At 36.2% G+C, this 23,840-nt stretch overlaps 2 protein-coding genes across 3 annotated transcripts; both read right to left on the bottom strand.

The window, feature by feature from the left end:
• Positions 1 to 37: 37 nt before the first annotated feature.
• On the bottom strand, positions 38 to 7,085 carry LOC132788551 (uncharacterized). 2 transcript variants are annotated; one of them, XM_060796023.1, is made up of 5 exons: positions 6,981 to 7,066; positions 2,122 to 2,194; positions 1,912 to 2,018; positions 710 to 870; positions 38 to 644 (listed from the first exon to the last, which is right to left on the bottom strand). In XM_060796023.1, exons 2-5 carry the CDS (start codon positions 2,141 to 2,143, stop codon positions 407 to 409), a joined length of 528 nt encoding a protein of 175 aa, XP_060652006.1. In that variant the 5' UTR covers positions 2,144 to 2,194; positions 6,981 to 7,066; the 3' UTR covers positions 38 to 406. The 2 variants fall into 2 exon arrangements, with proteins under 2 accessions (XP_060652006.1, XP_060652007.1); XM_060796024.1 differs by lacking the exon at positions 2,122 to 2,194 and having other exon boundaries at positions 6,860 to 7,085.
• Positions 7,086 to 7,700: 615 nt separating this feature from the next.
• LOC132791987 (ecdysone 20-monooxygenase) lies at positions 7,701 to 11,049 on the bottom strand. The gene is given in 8 exon segments (XM_060801165.1): positions 7,701 to 8,732; positions 8,789 to 9,004; positions 9,072 to 9,311; positions 9,616 to 9,793; positions 9,861 to 10,455; positions 10,517 to 10,586; positions 10,588 to 10,800; positions 10,946 to 11,049. Coding segments are annotated over 7 exon segments (1,617 nt in total). The 5' UTR covers positions 10,795 to 10,800; positions 10,946 to 11,049; the 3' UTR covers positions 7,701 to 8,621.
• Between the last annotated feature and the right edge of the window lie 12,791 nt (positions 11,050 to 23,840).

Here is a 23,840-nt window from a genome sequence, read left to right as displayed (position 1 = left end):
GCTAATGAATAAATTTGTTAGTCTCGATTTCTTCGTATTTAATTTAGTGAAAATTTTATTTCATTCGTTACAAAAATATTCGGTGTAAATCTTATGTTAAGTGTTAGATAAAAAAAACGTTATAGTGATTCGTATTCTTAAACAGAAACAGGGACTTTAAGCGACGCTTCTTCATTCTCCAAAAAATTTCCTACAATTCGATTTTTGTACATTTTCAATTTCAATGATGGCAATTATGATGTTTTTTTATGTTTTTTGTTTTTATGATATACTACTTTCATATGTGCTTCTGAACAATTTGTTACAATTAGCAGGGAGGCAGGGAGGTTGCTTATCAACTATTTGCTCTGTAAATATTACAAAGTCACACAAACTAGGTCAATGCCTGGAACAGTCCTCGATCATGTCATTCGAGATCGCCATGCACCCCAAAGCGAACGGTCAGAAGAACATCGAGCAGGAAGACCAAACCGGTGACCAGTGAAATGGATGCGGACGCCATAACCAGATCCAGACGATGCATATTCGGGTGCCAGTAATTGCGATCCTTGGTGGTGCTCCAGTCACGGAACAGCAGCGCAGTCACAGCAATGTAGAGGACGAATCCAACCAGAGCCCACAACACCGAAGTGCGCCAAGGCGTTCTATTAAATGAAATGTTTATTAAATTGAGTTTAGCAACTATCTTTCACATGTATAGGTTACTCACAAGTCACCAAAGATCGCCATGATCAGATAAATGCCCGTGTGGATCACCAAAGCACCGAAGGTCACGTAGCAAAGCGCCATCACCCGAGGCGTGATGAAGACACGCAAATGCGAGTTGGTCGCCGGTTCATCGATTAGGCCGAGACAACATATTAGCAGGCACTGTAAGTAAGAGAAATTATTGAAATTACTATGATAATATACATATGTGTGTACTTTCTTTTTAAAATTCCATTTCTCCATTAAATTCTTAAGTGAAACTTTTTCGAATTATTAAATAAATCTATTAAATATCAATTAAAAAATATAAATCGTTTATTTTACCCTTAACTATCCAATATTAAGTTTTTAGATTTATTGGGAATTTATTAATATTCTTTGACAAATAAAGAGAAAATAATATTTCCCAATGATAGCTGCGATAAGCGATTAGTGTTATCTTCGTATACTTAATATTTGTCTGCTACTATTTATTAGTAGTCGTATACTTAATATTTTAATACATATCTTTCCTACCATTTCTTGATATACGTATACTTGATATATTTATATGTGTGTCAACTCTACCGTAGTTCTACTGTACGAGAATAATTTACTGGACTTCCTTGTCTAACTTGTTTATATTATTGTTGCTTCTTTGGGTTATTTTGGTTTTATTTATTTTGTTCTTTTTTTCATTACTTTTAATGTGTTGCATTTTTTATTTATTTTGTATATGCATTACTCTCCCGTTTCTCGTCTAATTTATGTCATATTTCAATTTTTGCTTAGCTCATGGATGCTAAATATATTTAATTACACAAATGCTGTTTTGTTGCTACAAATGTATTAACATTTTTCTTTGCAGTATTGACAAAAATTAGCATAAAATTAAAATTCCTCTCGTGCTATGAAATAACTGCTTTTGTCTTCTCAACTTCTCTCACTCTCTCAATTCAACTGACATTTGCGTTTATCACATTTCTGCATAATAATATATAATATATGTAGATTTTGCTCAACAGAATTACGCCATACTCATTCGCTATTTGTTTATTTATGTTGTTCTCTAGTTATTTGGTTTGAAATATTGTATTTGACTTTTTTCTAACGAATTTGAAGTTCAGTTCTTATGTTAGCTGCTTCAACTATTTGTTAATTTCCTGTGAGATGCTTTAACAATTAGCATTAGCTTTGAGAGTTGTATGAATATTTGTGACTCACCAGTTCGACGACTTTGACGCAGATGAGCGTGTAGGTTGCCTTCTTGCTGCCATTTGTTGTGGCAAAGGAGTTGTCATCCGCTGGCGACATTTCAACGCGTGAGATTTCTGCGAAGAATGGGAACATGACAATTAATTAATGATACGGTCAATTGAATGCAAGTCGACCAGTCAGACAAAATGCTCCATTTATAGAGTAATCACAAAGTACCTATAGATCGCAAGTAACTCATATTGTTGCTCGATTTATCTTTGGTCTTATTGTCTATTTTCGGGGCAGTTGCCTGTCAATGAAACATTTGCCTTGAGTTAAATATTATGTTTGATTCTGCTACTATTTTCTTTTTTTTTTTTTGATTCTGTCTCGGTCTCTGGGGTTTATTAGCCATATTTGTCTCTGGGTTATTCGTTATACTCATTAGCTCGAGTGCGCAGTGGAGCGTGCTGAGGAATTTGTGTCAATTGTTTGCCGGCGCTCGCTTCCCACATAACTTCTAAATGGGCATCTAATTGATTGTCGTTTTTGAGGTACTTCGAGTATCTAAGGGTCTGATGATATCACGAACATAAAAACGTTGGGTGTGGGTGCTAAACTTCCCTGTCTGGCATTCCAAATGATTGCTGATCAAATCTGTCAACAGCTGTCGCTATCCATTCGATAAACCTATTCGAATAGTCTCTTATTATACTAGCTACCAAGAGGAAGAAGGGTATTATAAAAGAAGCAGGCATTTCCGACCTTATAAAGTATATACATATATTCTTGATCAGAAGAGATGTGTGTCCGTCTGTCTGTCTGTCCGTTCCTTTGAACACCTAGATCTCAGATACTATAAGAGATAGAGCTAAAATTTGTTGTTGACACCACTTGTAATGTTTGTCTTTTACATTTTTGTCACGCCTACCTCCGCCCCCGTTAATCGACAAAAATCGAATATCAAGCGAATATTTGAAGCTTGAGTCGCGAATTTAGGGTCTTAGCTGCTTTGGCTCATAATCTGGTATATTTTGACCTCTATATACTTCATGGATATACCAAATATGATATTCAGTATATTTTGAGCATTTATGTGGTACATTCAGTAGACTTTAGAAATAATACGTAGCGCGTATCTCACAGTCGAGCACACTCGAATGTGGCTTTCTTAGTTGTTTGTAATTCTGTGACGTGTTTGTAATTACAGGTCATCCAATAATCACAACAATACTAACCGTCCGATTCAAACTTTCATTGTATTTGTTATTCTACCATCATATTCATAATTCTCTTTACATTATTCACTCGCCCATTCATATTATTCATGCGCCATTGGAGTCGCCTCTCATTGATTAGGGCTAATTGCATTACAGAGCGTACAATAATAAAATACCATCAAAGTGAGAAGTGGTCGGGCGGGGAGGAGGAGTGGTCTTTAGGGGGAGGTTACATAGTTAACCCACGTAACCTCCGCTGGCATTGCTCACAAGCAATTAAAATGCAGACTGCAAAGCAGCAGAACAACATAAGACTTTCCCTCCGAACGAGCGAGTGAGTGCAAAAGAGAGAGAGAGCGAATATGTAAGCGAGATAGCATGTGACGCCCTTTTGTTGTTAGCTTTAGCTAATACACATTTTAGTGTCTGGGGTCTGAAACTCCCAAAGGGTGCTTAACTGTTGCGTGTTTGCGGCAATTATGAAGAAGTAAACAGCGAAGTGGCCAAGCGATCGATGTTCTGATTTGCGGAATACCCTAAACGAAAAGTTGACGAAATTTGATTTGAAGAAATCAAGCTAAAATATTTTTTTGTATTTTCTGAAAGTGCACTTCAAATATCTCTCAAATATGGAAAATATTTTTTAATTTTACCCAACGATAACTAATAAATTTTATGCGATATGCAAATAGTGTTCTCTACTATTATTGCTTAATTAAATTTGTATTTTCTACTAGTATTGCTTAATTTGAAATATTTGCCCAATGAAATTAGTCAATAACAATGGACTTTATTAATGTAAATTCAATGTTAAATTCATTTATGATAATTACTCGATAACAATGCACTTAATTACAGCAAATTCTATATTATATTTATTTATGATAATTTATTCGCAAAACCCTTTAATTATCTTTAATTATTTTCGAAAAAGCTTTATATTTGAATATTTGTATATTTGAATTCATTTTTCCTATTTTATCGTAAAAATAATAAAAGGTATTAGGAGTTATCTTTCGATAGAATTTAGATTTGATTGAAATAAATAATATTTTATTAAAACTCCGCTTTCATAAAATGTTGCCATCATTTCCTATATCACAAAAAAATGGGTATATTGGCAAAGAATTTCAAGTTCAGCAATTTCTGCTTATTGCCCACAAATGAAAGTTATTTATTGAGTATTTTTTATAAACTGTGCTACTTCAAATCTCATAAAGCCAAACTTTTTAGAAGTACGTAATATGTTAACTATTTGGGCTACACAACAAGGCGATAAAATCTGGGGAATTGTGGTAAAGTCAGTTACTTATGCGAGTACTCAAAAAGTGGCACTCGACTCAAAACGGGGCACGACAACAGCTTTAAAGTTGTTGCCAACAAATATTTCACGTTTTTCTCTTTCTTTTTTTTTTGACTAAACCAAAACAATTTAGAAGAAAGCCTACAAAAAAAAAAATAAATAAATACGCTTCAAAAAAAAAAAAGAAAACAAAACAACCACGAAAAAATGTAAACAAACAGCATGACCAGTTGAACGGGTTTTGAGAACTGTGAGAAAACTTTAGCGTGAGCGAGCGAGAGTGAGAGGGAGAGTAAGACGGAGAGAGAGCGAGAACAAATGCGCGAGAGAGCGAGCCACACCTGTTTTGCGCTCGCGCAACCACAAAACTTACACGCTCTCATTCGCTCTCTCTGCATATTTATGCAGTGCACTCTGCCTAATAGTTTGGCCGGCACTGTGCTTTAACCTCGTTTCGCTTTCGGGGCAGGAAGGAGATCTTTGGCAAAGGGCCAGGGCAAGGGGCAGGCAGCCCTATAACTGGTCTGTGGTGCTGTGGTCTCGTCTCACTAACTGCTCGCAATGGGTCATCGACTCGCCAGTTATGCTGATGTTGTGTTGATGTCCAACTTGTTATTGTTGTTGTTCTTTGCTGTTTTGTTTTGCTCTGCCATTCTTACAGCGACCACAAAACGTTTAATTCTCCTGACTGTTGTGATTATTTCAGCACATGTGCGCCTTCTCTCTCTCTCTTTCCCTCTCTGTCTCGCACACTCTCGCTTAATTAGCTTAATTTAATTAAATCTAGTTGATCATTTCCGGCTGCTGCAGCTGCAAATAGAGCTTAAGAAACACATCAGCATCTCTGATGCTGCCGCTGCTTGGCTCATTGAAAAACATAACAAAACTCGTTTTACAGCGCAATATTTACGCCCCCTTTCCCCCCTCCACTCCCCCCTCCGCGTTGCATTGATATGCACAACTGGTAAACTGGCTTGGGCTTGGAATACGACTGTGTGTGCGTGTGTGGATGTGGCTGTGGACAAAAGGGGCGGCTCACACAGGCGCCTACTGACTGTACCTGGTGTGCTTGGCCCTTTTGCGCCGCTGTCAACTGAGTAACAACGTTTTTTGCGATTTTTCCCAACGCGCTTGTTTGTTGACCTCATTTGGACCCACACCCTCAACGAGTACCTGACGAAGACGAAGGCGAAGGCTTGCGCCATGTGGGTAGCTTCGTTCTGGTCATGCAATTTGATACCAACAGCTGGGGTTGTTGCCTAGGAAGCCCCCACTCTCCACTCTCCACCTTTGGTTGTGGGGGGGTGACGACGGGTTGGACAATTCAATGACAAAGCTAGAGCTGAAGGTCAGTGTCAGTTGGCCAACTAAACGCGATTTACGACTATAAAAGCACAAATAGTATTTCTATTTATTTTTGGCGGTTTCAGCATTTCATGCCATTTGTATTAGTCGATAGTATTTTTATTGGTAATTTATTTCGAAAAATCAGGAATTTCAAAAAAAGATATTCTTCTGCTTGCTTTTCTATGAGCAACTAAAAATTTCCCCCACTATTTATTGAACCCTTTGAAAATACCTTTTTTAAAATCACACAAAATGTCCAAGCTGATAAATGTATTTTTTACATTTTGCAATTCAGCTGCTAATTTTAGTATATGTATAAATAATACTATTATTTAATGCATTTTTAACTAGTCTATAACTTTTCAAATATTGTTGTGTTCTATAAAAGTTTTCTAAATTGTTTAAGTCACTTTTCAAACCCGTCTTTTTGGGACATTTTGAAATACACAAGCGTTGCCTCAATTTACAGACAATTGCTATATAATTACTGTAAAACTACCAGCCATTAACAGCTTCAGCTAGCTTTCAAAATACAATAATCGCAATTATCATAATTTCAGATTGTTTTCCCAAATAGTTGCCAATTTTGTGAACAATTGTTTTTTAATTCCCCCGTCACTTTGTATTTTGCTGAATTTATTGCCTCCCAAATTGATTTCCCAGTTTTGTGTTGCGAGTGAAATTCGCTGTGAATCATTAGATCAAATAAACAATATGTGTTAGTAAGTGTAAATTGTGCATAATTAGCAAGTCTAACAGAAATGAAAAACATATGTAGTCGACAATATGTTACGCTCTTATTGTTGCTACTGTACTCCGACGACAATTAGTTTTCAGTTTTCAGTTGTGTGTTGTCAGTTATTTTTTTTTCGGGTGGGGCTTGTGCGAGAGCGACGATCTTTGGTGAGTAAACTTGAGATCAGCGTCGAAATTAACTCATTGTATAAGATGCATTTGGGTGATAACAAACTCAATTTTTTTTGTATAATAATTCTATGAGATGGTTTCGCTTTTGCTGACTGGTTATAAACAGGTTTTTAGTTACAACATCATCATCATCATCATCGTTTTGCATTTGCCTACATGGCTAATACTACACACGTACTTTATTAGAAGTGCAGAAAAGTGCAGCCAATTTGCGTTAGTTTTTAGTATTTTTTACACACACACACACACACTACGACGGAGAGACTCTTCGAGACACCGACACAAATACAAATACAGACACAGATAGAGTCAGATTTTTCAAGCGCGCTAAATTTTTGTATTAATTTTTTATTCAGGTTTTCAATCGGAAAACTTCGAAACTGAAACCGACAAGAAGCCAACGTCAACTGTTGTAACGTATCCAAAACTCAAACTGTTGAGGTCCAAGCCCGCCAACCAGCCCAAGCCCACAGCTAAAGAGCGCAATAGAGAGAGAACTAGCTGCTGAGTGAGAGAGACTGGCTGAGAAGAGAGCGTTTAAAACATGTTTAAAAACCTAAATCGAGCCAAGTGTTTTTCAAGCTGTTTGCACAACCAATAACTGCTAAATAAATAGCTCAAATATTAAACAAAAGTTGCGAATAACTCATTAACACATTCACTAATTGCAAATATCCATAAATGTAGCGAGCAAATTGTTATAAATATTTTTAAGAAATTGTTTTCGACTTGTCGTTTGGTAGTTTGATTGGACGTCACTGTAGGCAAACTGGTTCAGTAATTAGTCAAGACACAACCCGCACAGGGTGTTACGGTTGCTAAAGCACTAACCAAGAGGTTGTAAACCAAACTAAAATGAGGGAAATTCCCTCACCAAATAAAATGTACCCAAGAAGCGAGGGATATTTTGAGAAGGGAAATTGGAAATAGCCCAAGGAATTCAAATCAGAAACTCTTGAATTGGAATTAATTAATAATTAAGATATAAATATAATAATAAATAATACAACAATTGGGAACACAGTTCAAAAGCATTGCTTTATTTTCATTTTCTCTCTTTTATCGTTTTTAACTCTTGTTTTGTTTTCTTTTTCATTTAACAAAAAATATACACAGATAATAAACTAAGATAATAGAAAAACTTGAATAAATATAATAAATTGTTAACTGTACAGAGCATTATGAATTAGTTTGTCTTTTGTATCATACAAAATTATGGGATTAGTTTTACATCGTTTAAACAACAAAACTTAAACACAGTCTTTCCGTTTACACGCACACAAATAATTGCCGCTACTTAAGATTAACAATAATAATAAAAATAGTAATAATTACAACAACATAATGCAAATTGCATTTGAACAATTAAATGCATCATCAATCATACGGCAGCTACAAGCTAATTATTTTGCATATATACAGATTGGTTTTATTTTAAATTTAGTTTAATTTCTGGGTTCCATATAATCTCCCGCTTCCCACACGATATGTAATATTAATTGTTTACAAACGCTTGTCAATTAGAAATTTTAAATAGATTTATTAAGCGGTTGATTATTACCAATTAGAAGTAATTTCAAAAACACTAAAACAAGTTATAATTTTTAAAGCATACTTTTCGGCGCATTTAACAAATGACTTGGAGAAAAACGTTATTGTAAGTCTATTATAAAAGATATCTTAACTTATCTATTTCAACAGACTTCTGAATATGTTTAATATTGTATTTTGACAATTTTCTCTCAAAGAAAAAAACCCATACGCATGTTTTATTCAGTGTTTTTCTAACTTGTAATAACCCGTTTAAACCTTCTCTTATTTGCAAGCGTTTATACCCAAATAGTGTACAATTCTATTATCTCTACCTTCTCGTATATACAGCATTAGTTTGTTTACCTTCTGGCTTTGTATTAGATACATTAAACTGCGAGGAGGATATTTTACAATTCGCGATCTTTTAGCACCAAACTCAATGGTGTTTTGGGTGCCAACAAAAACTCGAATTCCGTTTGCAGCGGCTCCACAAAACTGACTTCGAATGCCAGCACAAGCTGCACATCAAAAATGGATTAATAATTTAAATATACGGAGATCTTAGAGGACTTACCTTGGCCAGCAGCAGGACGACTTCCATTTCGACGAATCGCTTGCCAGGACACGTTCGTCGTCCCACCCCGAAGGGCACCACAATGCTGGCACTGTCCACGTTGACTGTAAAATTTCCCGTGCCAGGATCGATCCAACGCTCCGGAGTAAACTGTTTGGCCTCTTGAAAGTTGCTGTCTTTGTGACACGCGATCATATTCTGACAGAGCACCACAGTCTGTCAAAAGCAGAGCGAACAAATCAGAAACTATTCGAATAGGGAATGAATACCATTCTATACTCACGCCCGCATTCAGTGAATAGCCGGACAGCTCCATGTCCTCTTCCAGGATGCGTGCCAAACAGAAAGCCGTGGGTCGCAGTCTGTACGATTCCTGTATGCAGGCCTTTGTGTATGTGGCATTGGTCAGCGCATCCTGCAGGATATTGGTGTCGCGATACTCAAGAAACTCACTGAGAATGCGGGGCATGGACGAAGGTTCCCCTGTCACGGAGCTCAGCACAAATAGCAGCGTGTTCGCTAGCTAGAAAAGGAGATGAAGAATAAAACGTTTAAGAATATAGCACAAAAAGGAATTGCGAAAGCTTATGCAATTGATGAACCTAATACTAATCACGTTTACGGATAGCTCTAAAAAGGAAAGGGAAAAGTTATCGTTTCACTCTCTTTAGACTTAAAAGACTTTTCAATCGTTCTTAATAAAAACTAAAAAGGAATATGTTAAAAGTCCATTCAGACTCAATTGGAAACGTTTAATGCGTTTCGAATAAAGCGTTTCAAATATATAAAAAAATCGTTTATTATTCAAAAACAATTAGCGGACTTACCGTCTCAATACCCGCTGCAATAAAGTCTATGATCGCGGACTTTTTGTCACGAATATCCAAGTCCTTCAGCTCTAGAATGTTGAGGAAGACGCTTCGCAAGCCCGCGGAATCTTCATCCTCACAGGCAGCAGACTTTCGATGCTCCTCCAGTTCATTATCAATGATCTCGGAGATGACACTAAAACAGAGCATTAGCTAGGGAATGCTAGGCAATTGATAGACTGCACCTTATAGCTTATACCTACTCATAGATCAAGTCCTCGGCACGGGCAAAGTCCCGATACGTTTTGGTGGGAAAGTATTTCCACAATCCCAGGCCATAATACGAATCCCGCTGCGAGATGAACAGCTGTTTAACAGCCGCCGCCAGCTGACTGATCTTCTCCGGCTGTTTGGCATTTGCCGCCAGGAAACCCATGCGGCGGCCCAGCATCAAAGTGCAGACCGCCTCGAGTCCCATCAGATTGGCCAGCTCCTCAAAGTTGGGCACCACATTCGTGTGGGGATCGCGTCTAGCGCGAAGCAGCTCAACGAAATCATCACAGACGGCATTGAGGGCGGGCAGAAAGTTCTGTAGGATGCGGGGCGAGGTGATGCTGGAGGTGAGCGAGGAGCGCAACCGCTGCCACATCGGACCCTGCTCGTTGACGATGCCAACGCTGGCATAACGATCTGGCCGAGATTGGCGGTACATCACAATGATCTCGGTGGGCGGTCGGAATGGATATTTGCTGGGATACTTGAGCACCTTCTCGAGATCCTCGCGCTTATACAGATGCACGATGGGAACATTGGAGGGCATGACTTCCAGCACAATGTCGCCATACTGTTGATTCAGATCTGTATAGAGAAGTAAACATAGATTGATGATGGATTCCTTCGAGTGTTGAGCGTCTTTCACCTGCGTAGACTTCGTGCAGTTTGGTCATTTTGTAGCGTCGAAAGAAGACGAAAAATATCCACTTGGTGCCCAAAAAAGGGTATTCGCTGTGGTCCGGGTATATCCCAGATGCCGCGACGCTTGCGCTGCTCGATGGGCGTGGCATGATAGACGTCCTCGAATGGAGTATTCTTCAGCAATGGCTTCAGATAGATTGCACTGATCTTTTGCCTGTGAATCGCGCAATAGCAACCGACTAAAAGTGCCAGGGCGAGCAACAGTATCACGGCCATTACCATTGGACGCTAGAAAGAGACAGCATTAGAACTTTAGAACGAGAGAGCGAGAGCGAGGGAGGTTAGTTCTGTACAGTAGTAGTTGCTTATCGTGTTTTAAAAGCTTTTATGCAAATCTTTTTTTGTAGGCCTTTAATTGGAGTCATGAACAGACCTCAATAACGTAATCGAAACTAGACCAAAAATCGAAAATGCGAACCCAAACCGGTCTCTGATCTAAACTCTCCCAGTTTCGTTTATCAAATGCAACTTCAAATTTTATATTTTTTTCCAAAATCGCCAATCGAATTTGCTAATCATTGATTTCGCTTTGTAATTGCGTTGGAGATAACAAACAAGTTTTTGTTGTTGCTACGATTTTTTTGGTTTTAGTGTTTGGTTTTTAGTAGAATCTTTTCTTGTGACAGAACAATGGCAAATGTCTTTATGAAAATTAGCGAGCTTTATGTGAAATATATATATAGTACGTATTTGTTCAGATAAGATAAACACAACAACGATACAGTTCAAGGTTGCCCAAAATACAAAATTCGTCTACTCCACTGTGACTTGCCAAAAAAAAAGAAACTAGACAGCCAAAGAGTATAAAATGTAGGTTGATAATGCGAAATGTGTTTTAAATTGCTCTGGCAATTACTCAATATCGGGCAAGTTGAAGGTCATATAGATTGCCTAACATATGGCGAAAATTGATTGTTGTCATAGTCAAAATACATATAATGGGTATCAAATTTATTTTTATGAGTCTTTAAAGAATATAGAATAGAGACATTATACTTAATATTTATTTATATATAGTATATGGAATATTTATACTGTTTATGGTATATTTAAATACTAGTAATTAAATACATAAAGTAATACAAATATATACTAAGTGTTTTAAAACCAATTAAAATACTTCTTAAAAAATAAATCTTTTTAATAAGTTCTTTGAGTAAAGGTCTTAAACATTTCGAAAATGAAATACTAAATATGATAATTTATACTATTTTAATTTAATCGATTTCAACCCATTTCAATTATTCTTTTAAACTGTTCTATTTGTAATACATTAAACATTTAGAAATATAAATACCACACATGGCAATTTATACTAAATCTTTCACACTACCAAAGTCAATTATAATTATGTATAAAATAACTTTATAAATATACTTTAACTTTTTGCTGTTGTTAAAATCCAGATTATCATTGCTTTCACGGATTTGCAATTATCGAGCAATCGTTAAACAATTTATTCTAATTTCACGTTTATCTTGTATTATATAAGAGTCGAGCTATATTTGCATGTCTGTGTATATATGTTATTTATTGAATGGCAAAACAACCGAATTCGAGTATTGGCGCTTAATAGGCGAAACAGCGAATTTCTGAAGCGTCATTTCCCGAAACTGCCATAAACTACGATGTGATAAACAGAAACCACAAAAACATAAAAAAAAAACAAAAATAAATAAATACAAAAAAGTGGAATACTTATATGCGCATTAGCCCAATAAATTTCTAGAAATTGTGAAATTCTAAACCAAAACAAAAAGCGCAAGAAGTAGAAGTGGAGAGACGAGACGAGACGAGACAGAAAAAAAAAATGAAATAACTGAGAGTTTAGAAAAAAACTTTCCCATCGTCTCGATTTACATAATAATAAATTACATAATATGCTTTCTAATGTCGCATTCTACACGAAGATGCTTTCTTCGGTTTGGCCTGAGGCTGGTTTCCAGAGCCGGTTTCTCAGTTTGGTTTCCAGAGACTTGGACTTGGACTTGGACTTGGGCTTCTAACGCGGCTCTAACGCGCGGCGACAAAACCAACTGAAAGAGATCTTCTAGTCGATGTTGTATCTGCATATTAATCACGGTGCCGGCAACCGCAGAGTTTGCTGAGAAGAATTCGCAAGAATTCTTATTAAAAGCGAGTTTTTTTTTTTTCATTTTATATTTTTGTTCTTCGCTTCGCTTCATGGCTGCTTTGGAAAAGTGAGAAGCGCTTAGAACGGCGCACGCGTCGCTCCAAGAGATGAGGAAGTGATTAACAGCAAAGAAGGAAGTGCTGAACTGGCTATGATTTCAATTTCTTGTGTTTCCACTTTTTGCAAACAAGCCTATCACATAACGAACAAGAGACCCTCCTCTATAAAAAAATAAAATATACAAGGCTACATGTGTTCAACACGACATTAAGGAATAGCGCAATGTCACGTAGATATTCCCCAAAAAAAAAAAAACATCACACACTTTTTGTGTTATCTTAATTTCTTTGCAAATAAATTTTTGGGCTGCTACCTCATCATGATCGTGTGGTCTTATTTGATATACACGATACGATTGCGTCGTTGCCATGTGTGGTCTGGACAAATAAGGTTTATATCATCTATGTTGAGCTCTTAGAACATTAATCATTTTCAAGATATGCCCTCAAGATATCGACGCATTGATTGAATATTTTCGTATTTTATGATTATAATCAAAAAATATATTTATATAAGTGTGGAAGAATATAATACGAATTAGGAAACACGGATACAAGTTTTTCTATTAATAATTTTGTGTTTAAAACTGGAAATAAATTCGCATACATTTCGGATTGTGCTAAATTTAGAAAAGAACGTAGAAAACAATACAACTTTGTAGAAACAGCTTTGAGTTGAGCTCGATTTTAAATATTAATGGAATTTTTGCATAGCTAAAATGTATAATTTTGTCCTATTCATGAAATTTATGCAAAAATATTCAAAGAAAATAATTAAAATAAAATCAATGTATATATTTCGTTTCACATTCTGTTAATTGATCATAAATTTATATAATCTTTTTATTAATGGATTGTTTTCTAATTGGAATACTAATTTCATACATTTTCATTAGCTCTCGAACCACTGTGCGAGGCGCACGCCTCACTCTGAGCTGCACGCGAATTGTAAACGCATTTGTTTATTTTCCTGCGATTAATTCGTTGATCATTTTTCAACTTTCTTCTGCATTATTTGGTTTTAGTTTACAGCTTTTGATTAATGCTTTCCCAAAATAAGTCCAACCAAAAGTACTTCAATAAGCAAAATTCAATCGCATTGAACTAATTCCTTCTGTGGCGTCAGGCAGTCCAAGTCCAAGTGCAACTGCAACTGGCCAAAATAATGTTGACACCTACATAAAAATATTCAGCACAATAAAATAAAACCAACCAAATAAAGTAATAAAAAAAAATCGTCTTCCTTCATATTGCACTTATACAACGTTTGCTAAAAGACGGCAGCCAACAAAATGTGACACAAAACAAAAAAAAAAGAAATAAATTGATATGATATGATTTAAATAAATACAGGCAGAAAATGTTCTACCAATTAGCCGATTTGTTCTTGTTGTTGTTGTTGTTTATTTTGCGAAATAAACAAGTTTGTGTTTTCATCAGAATTTACATACAGTTTTGAGCATACAATATTCTCGGCTATTTTTATTGGCACATTTTTCACCTTTATGCAAATCAAAGCCAAGCCAAGCCAAGTCGAAAATAAGTAAGAAATTAAACAAAAAAATACAGAAATACACAAACAGAAATAATAAAAGCCACGCGATCCGCTGCGCAGTTACAGAAGAAGAAACCTCACTCAGCTCAAAGCGTAGAACGCTTAACATCAGCAGATTATGTCACTACCGACCCGACCATATAACATTGCACACGCAACGGAACCCAACCGAACCAACCGATGTCGATGGCGATGGCTTCATGGTCACGGCCAAGCCTCAAGCCGAGCCGAGAGGCAACAAGCTAAGAGCCAGCGGGCTAACAATATTTTTTTTTACTATTTTTTTTTTTTTCGCGCATAGCATTTGTCAGCTGTTCCATGAATAGATAGATGGATGGCTGCAGAGAAAGATACAGAAAGCAAGAGAGAAAGATACGAGCAGCGAGCCAGCGAGATCTCAGCCCATTAGTTAAGCTCCAAGCAACGTTTGGCCAAGTTCAATGTACGGCCAACGACGCGCGTGAGATAACCACAAACTGCCAACTACCAAACAACTGCCACCCTCTCCTCTCTCTCTTTGCATTACTCCTCCTACTCATTGCTTTCGAATGGTAATAGAGAAATTTCGCATTAGATTTTTGCAGAAGAGCCACAGCCAAAGCTAAAGCTAAAGCGCCAAAGCCGGCTCTGTCCATGACCAAACAAGCTTCGTCTGTTTTCTTCTTTACTTTTTTTTTGGCCTAAGTTATTCAATAGCCGGCATCAACACACACGCTGAAGACTCGTTAGAAAGGCAATAGAGAAGAAAAGTGAAAGAACTTTTGAGTGCCTGAGGATTGCCTATAGAAAAGATTATCGTCTTGAGATCATTATAGATTCATTCATTGAATAACAATGAGTAGGCAGTATTAATTCGTTTTCAAAATTCTTCTCACAAAAGCGATTTAAAGAACCAAACCCAAAACTATGGTAGAAATTAACAGTTCTATAAATGAAAGTAGAAGACAACTGGAGGAATGGCAAGCATTAAAGTATAACATAATAAGAACATGATATTGAAGAAGACTGTTGAAGAAATAAATTAAATTGATTTAAGCATTCTTTAAGATTGATATCTGCAAAGTACTTCAGGTAATAATGGAATGAGATATTGTATTTAAGTATACAAAAAAAAAACAATGTAATGAAATATTTTAATATAGAAATTTCCTATTTTCTTTCTTTGGAATTTTAAAGTACTTAAGGTAATAATGAAATGAGATAATGTATTTAAGTATTAAAAAAAAACAATGTAATGAAATATTTGAATATAGAAATATTCTATTTTCTTTCTTTGGAATTTTAGTGTGACGGATTTCTTTCCATATTTCTTTTTCATATTTCAGGCGGAATATTTATGTATCGAGTTGTTGATTTGTATTATTATTTCTATATTTCATTTTTAAAGGCAGAATAGATATATCATCTTGTATGGCGATTCATATGTTACAGTTTAAAAATGGAAAACAAAAGTTCATTCAAATCCACTCTAATAAACTTAATCCAAGCACAATTCTGATTTTAAGTAAAATATCATAAGCTCATGTTTAGTCTGTTTCATTGATATTATAGATTATAAACTCAGCGTTAAATGACTGTGAATTCAAGCAAAGTTCAGTAAGCTAATCTCTGATAAATGAATGCTATTAAGAGCTACTGAAATTCAACACAAGAAAGTTTAGCAGAATTCAAAATGCAAGTTAAACACCGATTAATTATTGACATTTAAAACGATCATGTCAACTATAAATAAACACGATGAATGAATGGAAATGGGAGTGTATGCACCTCATATTTCATTCTCGAAACCCAGTTCAGAGCAGAGCACAATAATCGTGCCGATAAACGAAAATGTATCATCGCCTCAAAAGCAAAAAAAAAAAAGAATAAATAATACAAAACGAGTGGTCAATGTACGGTCAAAATACCAAAGACCCAAAAAAAAATGAAACAAAAATTGAAAAATTTAAAAAAAAAACATAATGTCTGACATTCACTTTGAAAATGTTAAAAATTTACACTCATTTATTTGCGTTTATTACAAATCAGAATAACAACAACACGAGGCGGGTGTCAATTACGCAATGTGTGAGTGTGTGTGTTGTGTGTGAGTGTGTGTGTGCGTGTTGTGTGCTCACAGCTGATGGGAGTTTTTGCCTTTTAATGATGATAATGAACTTGAGGCGAATATAATTGATAACAAAAGGGAATTATAATACACAAAATAATCATAAAACGCAGGGGAATTCGCATATCTCTGTTTATCCAGTTACAGGGTATCTTTAAGTATAACATTATTGAATATTTCTGTTTATCGATTTCAAAATGTCTTTAAGTACAACATTCTAAATAGAATTTTAATATTCAAAACTACTGCAGTTACATGGTATCTTTAAGTCTAATATTTATGAAAAAAAATTGAAGATCTCTATTTATCGTTTATTTAAGAACGACATTTTTAATATAGTTTTAATATTTTAGTTAATTCTGTTGCACGGTATCTTTAACTAGAATATTTATGAATATATTTTAAATATTTTAGTTTATTCATTTGCAGAGTATCTTGAAGTATGATATTTTGAATATAATTATAATATTTCAGTTATAGTATATAATAAAAGGTATCTTTAAGTATAATGTTTTGAATATTTCTGTAAATTCTATTGCAGGGTATCTTCAAGTACAGCTTCTTGATGTTAATACTGATGTATTTATTATGCATTTCTCACATTGTAAGAGCTGCAAACTCTTAAAGTCCGCGTGCTGCTGTCTGATTAATAATAATGAATACAAAATTAATAAATAAATAAAAAAATGAGCTTACACTCACACACTACACACACACACACACACACTCACACACAGAGCCGATAAACAAGAGCAGCAGCCGTGAGAAGAGCTAAGAAGCTAATTGCAATTTAATGCGTTTGTTTGCCAAAGTACAATAAAAATAAATACATTTATGTATATACAACAACAAAAAAAAAAAAAAATATATAATATGTACTTGTAATTATTTGCTGATTTCATTTTGAAGTTGCGTACATTTAATTACAATTGTGCTGCATTTTGTGATTGACTGCCTCCAAGCGTGGGGTGTTCAAGCGCAAATCTTTAAGATCTTGAATTTAATGCGAAAAGTATAAAATTTAACATTGGATTCGCCATAAAAATGAGTAGAAGAAAAGGTATACACAAAAGGAAAATAAATACTTAAGAAATATTTTACTGCTTCAACAACTTTTATAAAACCGATCTAGAAACTGAAATCGAAACCCAATTTTCTAATGTATAAAAATAAATCGACCTTGACACATTAAAACATATTCTCATTTAATTCTTTATTTCATTATTATATTTTGAAAAGCTTTTTCGTTAAACTCACCTTATTTAATTTATTTATTACTTGGTGAATTCCTTAGTATTTTTGTTTTTATCGTTGCTAAGTCTGTGGACTTTCAGCTCGCACTTCAGGCATTATATTTTCACTAAATTAATTCACTTATTTTCAATTATTTATATAGAGAACATTGCACTGCATTTATGTATTGAGATATAACAGCTATTATCACTAACCGGCGTTTAATTTAATCGAAATTATGTATTACTTATTGATTATTTCTTTTTTCTAGAATATTTTATAAATATTTTAGCTATATTGCACATTGATAATATTTGTTGTTAAAGCTTTATTTACTGCTGCATCTTCTTCTGCGGTTCTAATCAGAATCAGCTGCTCTTGTTGTTGTTGATATTGTTGTTGTTGTTAGTCGTCATGGTACCGAAAACAATAGAATGCTATGCTAAACATTTATAATCACGACCAGACATTGCACTTTTGCACTCGTCTGAAAGATGGATGGATGAATGGAGGTTCGTAATTGCCGACTGCCAGCATTTGCTAGTATGATCGTGGTGTAATCAAAAACCGCATCCGTATCCGTTTGATAGAAATTACATATGATGTGAGTAGCTTCTAGCGTTTTTTATTCTCTTGTTGTCCAAATCGAAATCGAAATCGAAACCAAAAACCGGAGGAACTAACACACAACTGACGACGGAATATGAATATCAGTAAGCAAGAGTAACTACCACAGTGCCCGCTGCGATGACAACTGCGACGCTTAGTCAAAGACTGACTGAATATGAATGGGAATACAATGTTGAGCCCACAGTCCACGACGACGCCAACGACGACGCCAACGACGACGACTACGACGACAGAAACGACGATGAACGATCGTTTTTGAGCGCGTCGGTAAAGCGAACGCGAGCAACTCTTCAACTCTGATTTAATAAGCAAGCAGCAACAGTAACAACAACAACAAGAGGAACAACAACAACCATAACAGATGCAACAAGTGGCTACGAATCGAATCGATCGTGTCGATCGTGCAATCAAACGATCGTCCGACCAGCTGTTCGAATCCGTTTTGTGTGAGTAAGGTAAGGTTCTTTGCGTGTGCACTTGTTTGCCTGTGTCTGTGTGTGTGTGTGTGTGTGTGTGGGGTCTGGTCTCCCGGCAGGCGATGCCGCATGATATGATAGCATCATCCATGCCTAAACTGCGCTCTCTCACACACATGCTGAGCAACTCACGCACGCTCTCTCACACACACACACAGTCATAGTCACGCACTTGCGCTCTCTCGTGCTCTTGGTCTCGTTTTGTGCTCTGCTCTCTTTTCCTATTTGCTCTCCCGCTGATAAGAGGACAACAACAACAAGTGCGCCTCCGACTGCCTGCTTGCTTGCTGCGTATGTGTGTGTAAGTGTGTGTGTGTGTTGGATTTGTTTCGTTTTATTCTTCGTGTTGTGTTTTTTTTTTGCATATAAAATCTCAATGAAAGTTTGCCAAGAAACAATGGGCCCCAAGGCGATTTGTTGCTATTGTTGTTGGTGGCTTATTGAAATGTTTACATCGAGCGAGGAGCATTTATGCAACATGACGACAGAAGCAACAACAACAACAACGACAACAATCTACAGCAACTACCTCAATGCGTGGCAGCGTGTGAGAGGGGCCTCTCACAGTTTGCTTGGCTTGGCTTCGCTTGGCGTGAGGTAGGTTGGACTACTACAACAACTTCGACTACGACTACAACTACAATTACGACTACGACTACTGCATAACTGGTTCGTCTAGGCACATCGAATCAGCTGTGCTGAGCGTCTGACCGACCTGCAGCAACAATGTTGCCGCCTAGTGTCGCTTCTCACTGTGATTTGTTGCGTGAGCAATAGATGGAAGAGGAGGGGGAGTAGCAGGAGATGGAGAATGAGGGCAAGGTGAAGGAAGGGATCGTGTATGAAATATGTATAGGGAGCTGTTGATTGAGAGAGATGGAGAGATGGAGAGAGTGAGACGAGTGTGCGCGCTAATTGCCTTGATTGAGTTTTAAATTAATGCGAATTTGAGTTGGAAGTTGTGGTTGTTGTTTTAAGTCACACGATCTACGCGATTCTTGCATGCGTTTATTTATATGTACAACTTGTGTACTGCGAATTAAGTGCGTGGTATTATTTAATAGAGCAGATCAGATCGGATCAGCTAGAGTTAAGGGTTGCATTCATATTGTTTATATGTATGTGGGGAGTTCTGCTAATAGAACACAAGTACTAAAAGTATTTAGTACTATGAATAAAGCATGGTATGCTTAAATGGTAATAAAGATAGGAAAGATGGAAAGATCTACAAACTAATAGAGGGAAATAGTAAACAGTTTACTTTAAATAAAAGTTTAAAATAAAAAGATTTTAAGCAAGGTAAATGTAATATTACTAGATGAAGATCGATTTATAATGTAAGAACAATATTTAATATGCCTATTAGAAGATGTAGAGTGTTGTGTTAATGGAACATAAATATAAAATGAATAAAGTATAGTATGAGTAAGAATAATTGATTGTGCTTTTAAGTAATAATAAAGTTAGGAAAGATCTCTTAAAAAAAAGAGGGGAACAGTAAACAGATCAATTAAAAAGAGTATTTTTTTTAATATTATTAATTTATACATGAAAGAAAATTGATATTAAAAGGCAGTTAGCTAACTAATGTAAGCACAATTTAATAATGCACTTATAGCAACATTTCCTATAAGAAAAAGTTGTACTAACATAGAAAGTCTCCTAACATCACATCTATTCGATTTCAATTTCAGTTCCATCCGCTTAAGGCATAAGCTGAGAAAGGATTCAGTTTATGGCTTAACCTTAATTATGCATTCAATAGTTTTTCCATTTTTGTGTTAGATCTAGATTCATTGACTTCTAAGTAGCTCACACGCTTGTGTTATGACCACATCTGGCCATGTATCCTGTCGATCAGTGAGATCGACATCAACAATAACAAACTGGTAGAAACGACAACAAAGTTAAGATTCCTCTATGATTATGTCCCAGCGACTGAATAACTGAATGCCTGACTGACTGACTGACTGACTTGCCTGCCTACTGCCTGCCTTCCTGACTGAATGAATGAGCGAGTGAATGAGTGAGCGAGTGAGCAAGTGAATGAATGAATGAGTGTGTGAATGCAAGCGCATGGGCTTTGCATTATTAATTAACTCTCTCGACTGTTGTTGTTCTTGAAGATCCCACAATTATGCCATACCAGACTGCCTGCCTGCTGCGGCAGTGTCTCCCCTCGCCCTGCGCTTCACTCCACACTCAACTCAGCTCATCTGAACTGATCTTGTCTTGTTTCGGTTTCGGTCTCAATCTGGGCTCGGTTGGTCAGTCAATCAAAGGCAACACAAAAAAACACTGTTTATACTTCTTTTCAATTAGCTCTGGATGCTCCACACACATACACACACACGCACACACACTCGCACACAGAATAACAACAATAAACAAACAACAACAAGCCTCTTTTTCAACGAACAGGTTTTTCACGCGCTGTGGAGGACGCCAACGTTCTATGCCTTGTGGTTTGTGTTTCCAAGATTTTCATTTGAATTTTCATTTTACGACAAGTTTCCACCTTTGGGGCTTAGAACTTTTTCTCTCTTTTTTTCCATCACTTTTCTCAACTCTTCGCAGAGAGAATGCATAAGACTGAGAGACTGAGAGAGAGAGACTCTCAGAGTTTATGTTTATATATGTAAATGAGGGCTATCCGACTCTTTCTCAACGCGCCCGCCGCGACACTTTCGGCTCACTTCATTTTATGGACTAAAGCGTAAGACTTGGATCGAGTTTTTTTTGCATCGAGTTGCTGCATCTCTCGGACAGAACAGAACACAACACAACAGAGCAATTGCAATTGGGGGAACTGCCTCTGGATGCAGCTCACTCCCAGTCTCTGTCTCAGTCTCAGTGCCTCCCTTTTGCCGTCTCAGCAGCTTCAGGCACTGCGTTCCCTTAACATTTAATGAGCATTAACAAGCTGCACTTAAATGCAATAACAACAACAATTGATAACAAGCAAGAATGCTCCATTTGGAGAGGAGAGAATGAAGCGAGCAAAAGGGTTAAGACGATCAACCGACGCCCTTCTCTGCGATTCTCATTTGTTGAAGTATAGCTGAGATTTAAAATGATCTATTATTATCTTATCGATCTTTTCAATTCGCATTATTTACTAAGCTTTGACTAGGTTATGTAGTATTTGTTCGATTGATGGCAATCGATAACAATGATCATGATCGATAAAATGTATAACATATTTCACTCATTTGTTGAAGTATAGCTGAGATTTAAAATGATCTATTATTATCTTATGGATCTTTTCAATTCGCATTGTTTACTATTGACTAGGTAATGTAGTATCTGTTAGCAATCGATAACAGCGATCGTGATCGATAAAATGTATAACATATTTCATTCAATTTTTTTTAAAGTTATGGATAATGTTATCAGTTAAAAGTAATATTTCATTGGTTTACAAAATATGTATTGAGTTTTTAAGTACTAAGTATTTTTCAAAAGAAATGAATAGTGTGATTATCGATTGATCGATAGAGCTAAGAATTTCTAATGACAAATAATGATAAAGTGATAATAAATAGAAAAATACTTGTCAGTTCAATAATGTTTAAATTAAATGTTTAAGTATATATAAGATTATTATTGATAATTTCTATAAAAATATTTAAAGTTTGATGTGTCAACTTACCCATCAAATGTTATTGCAGGGTGCTCAGCAACTACAACTACTCACAATCAGCTCCACGCAGTCTGAGTGCATCGAGCATAAAAGCGAGTACTCGTACTCGCACTCACACTCATACTCGCACTCACACTCGCACTTGCAAAGTCTCTGTAGTCGTAATCGTGTTGATGCGAGTGTTTCGCTTGATTAACACGAGCTGCAAATTCATTTTGCCTTGTTGCCTTCCTCTTTACATTGTTGCATGCTTGAAAGTGGGCAGAGCAGGCCGAAGATGCATCTTCTCTTTTGTCTGTGGCATCATCCTCAAGAGCGATCAGTTGTTTGTGTACAAGTGTGTGTGTTCCAGTTGTAAGCGGTAAATCGATGTTGAGGGCCATCGCAAAAAGCCTGTGTGTGTGTGTGTTTGTGACCCAATGATCTACAAAAGGGCGCGGGCGCAGCGCAAAGGAAGCGGCTGATAAGCGGCGAAAAGCGAAATCAATCAGTGGCGATTACTTCAACACGAATCGGCACATAATCTACTCCATATGGTTATTATGAGAGCAGCGGCCCTACATTACAAACACACACAGAGAATGAGACACAGACTCATACACACAGCCGTCCATTCATTGGAGCACTTACATGCCCCGCACTTTCCCCTTCCTTCATTCGAATTCCCATTCATTTCCATACGTTGTCGTCGTCGTCGCTTTGCTTGTCCTTGAACTTGACCCAGCAGCGCTGACGAGTGGCCCTTTTTTATTATTATTATACAAGTGAACACTCCACAACTATAATTAATAAATTGTTGTCTGTGTGCATCTCCCTCTGTCTCTCTCTCTCTCTCTCTCTCTCTTTCTCTCCCTCTTTCTGTAGCAATTGCTTGTGCGCGTTGTTTGTCATTCGCCTCTTTCTTGCTACAGATTGTAATGTTCTTTAATCTTTATGCTTTATTCTTGATTTGTCTCATTTTGCTTAATTTAATTATGTTTATTTCTTTTGCGTTTTAATACAAATTTATTGTCACTTCGCGTGCTGATCTATTGCCCTTTCCCTTGATAACATTTGTCATCTTCTGCCGAATAAATGCATTTTGTTTTTCAGCGGAATTTACCGTGTCGCTGCACTTGGTCAATTAACGAAAATTTTAAATGCGTTGCAGATTATTCTTTAAATATACCGAAGGTCAAATAAATACCTATAATGGCTGCAGTTGACAGAGCTTTTAAAGAAACAGCCGTGATTTTGAAAATTTGTTAGAATTGTATGCTTTTTATCATTGATAATAAAATCAAATAGAAATAGACAGATTCGTAAATTGTAAATCAAATTAAAAATAAAATAATTTTACTTTGTAATATGCCAATTTAGTATGATTTAAGAAATACATTAATACGCAAACCGAATCATATTTTTTTTAAGTATGTATTGAGTTGTTCCGCA

Source organism: Drosophila nasuta, chromosome 3, assembly GCF_023558535.2.
Source record: "Drosophila nasuta strain 15112-1781.00 chromosome 3, ASM2355853v1, whole genome shotgun sequence".
Lineage (NCBI taxonomy): Eukaryota > Metazoa > Arthropoda > Insecta > Diptera > Drosophilidae > Drosophila > Drosophila nasuta.
Note: the sequence above shows the minus strand (reverse complement) of the source record. Positions and strands in the feature narration are given on the sequence as shown.

Excerpts from the sequence above, each read along its gene's own strand:
- LOC132788551 (XM_060796023.1), bottom strand. The coding sequence starts at position 2,143 with ATGAGTTACTTGCGATCTATAG. Across the intron at positions 2,019-2,121 it reads GAGTTACTTGCGATCTATAG|AAATCTCACGCGTTGAAATG; the intron begins GTACTTTGTGAT and ends CATTCTTCGCAG. Across the intron at positions 645-709 it reads ATGGCGATCTTTGGTGACTT|AACGCCTTGGCGCACTTCGG; the intron begins GTGAGTAACCTA and ends TTCATTTAATAG.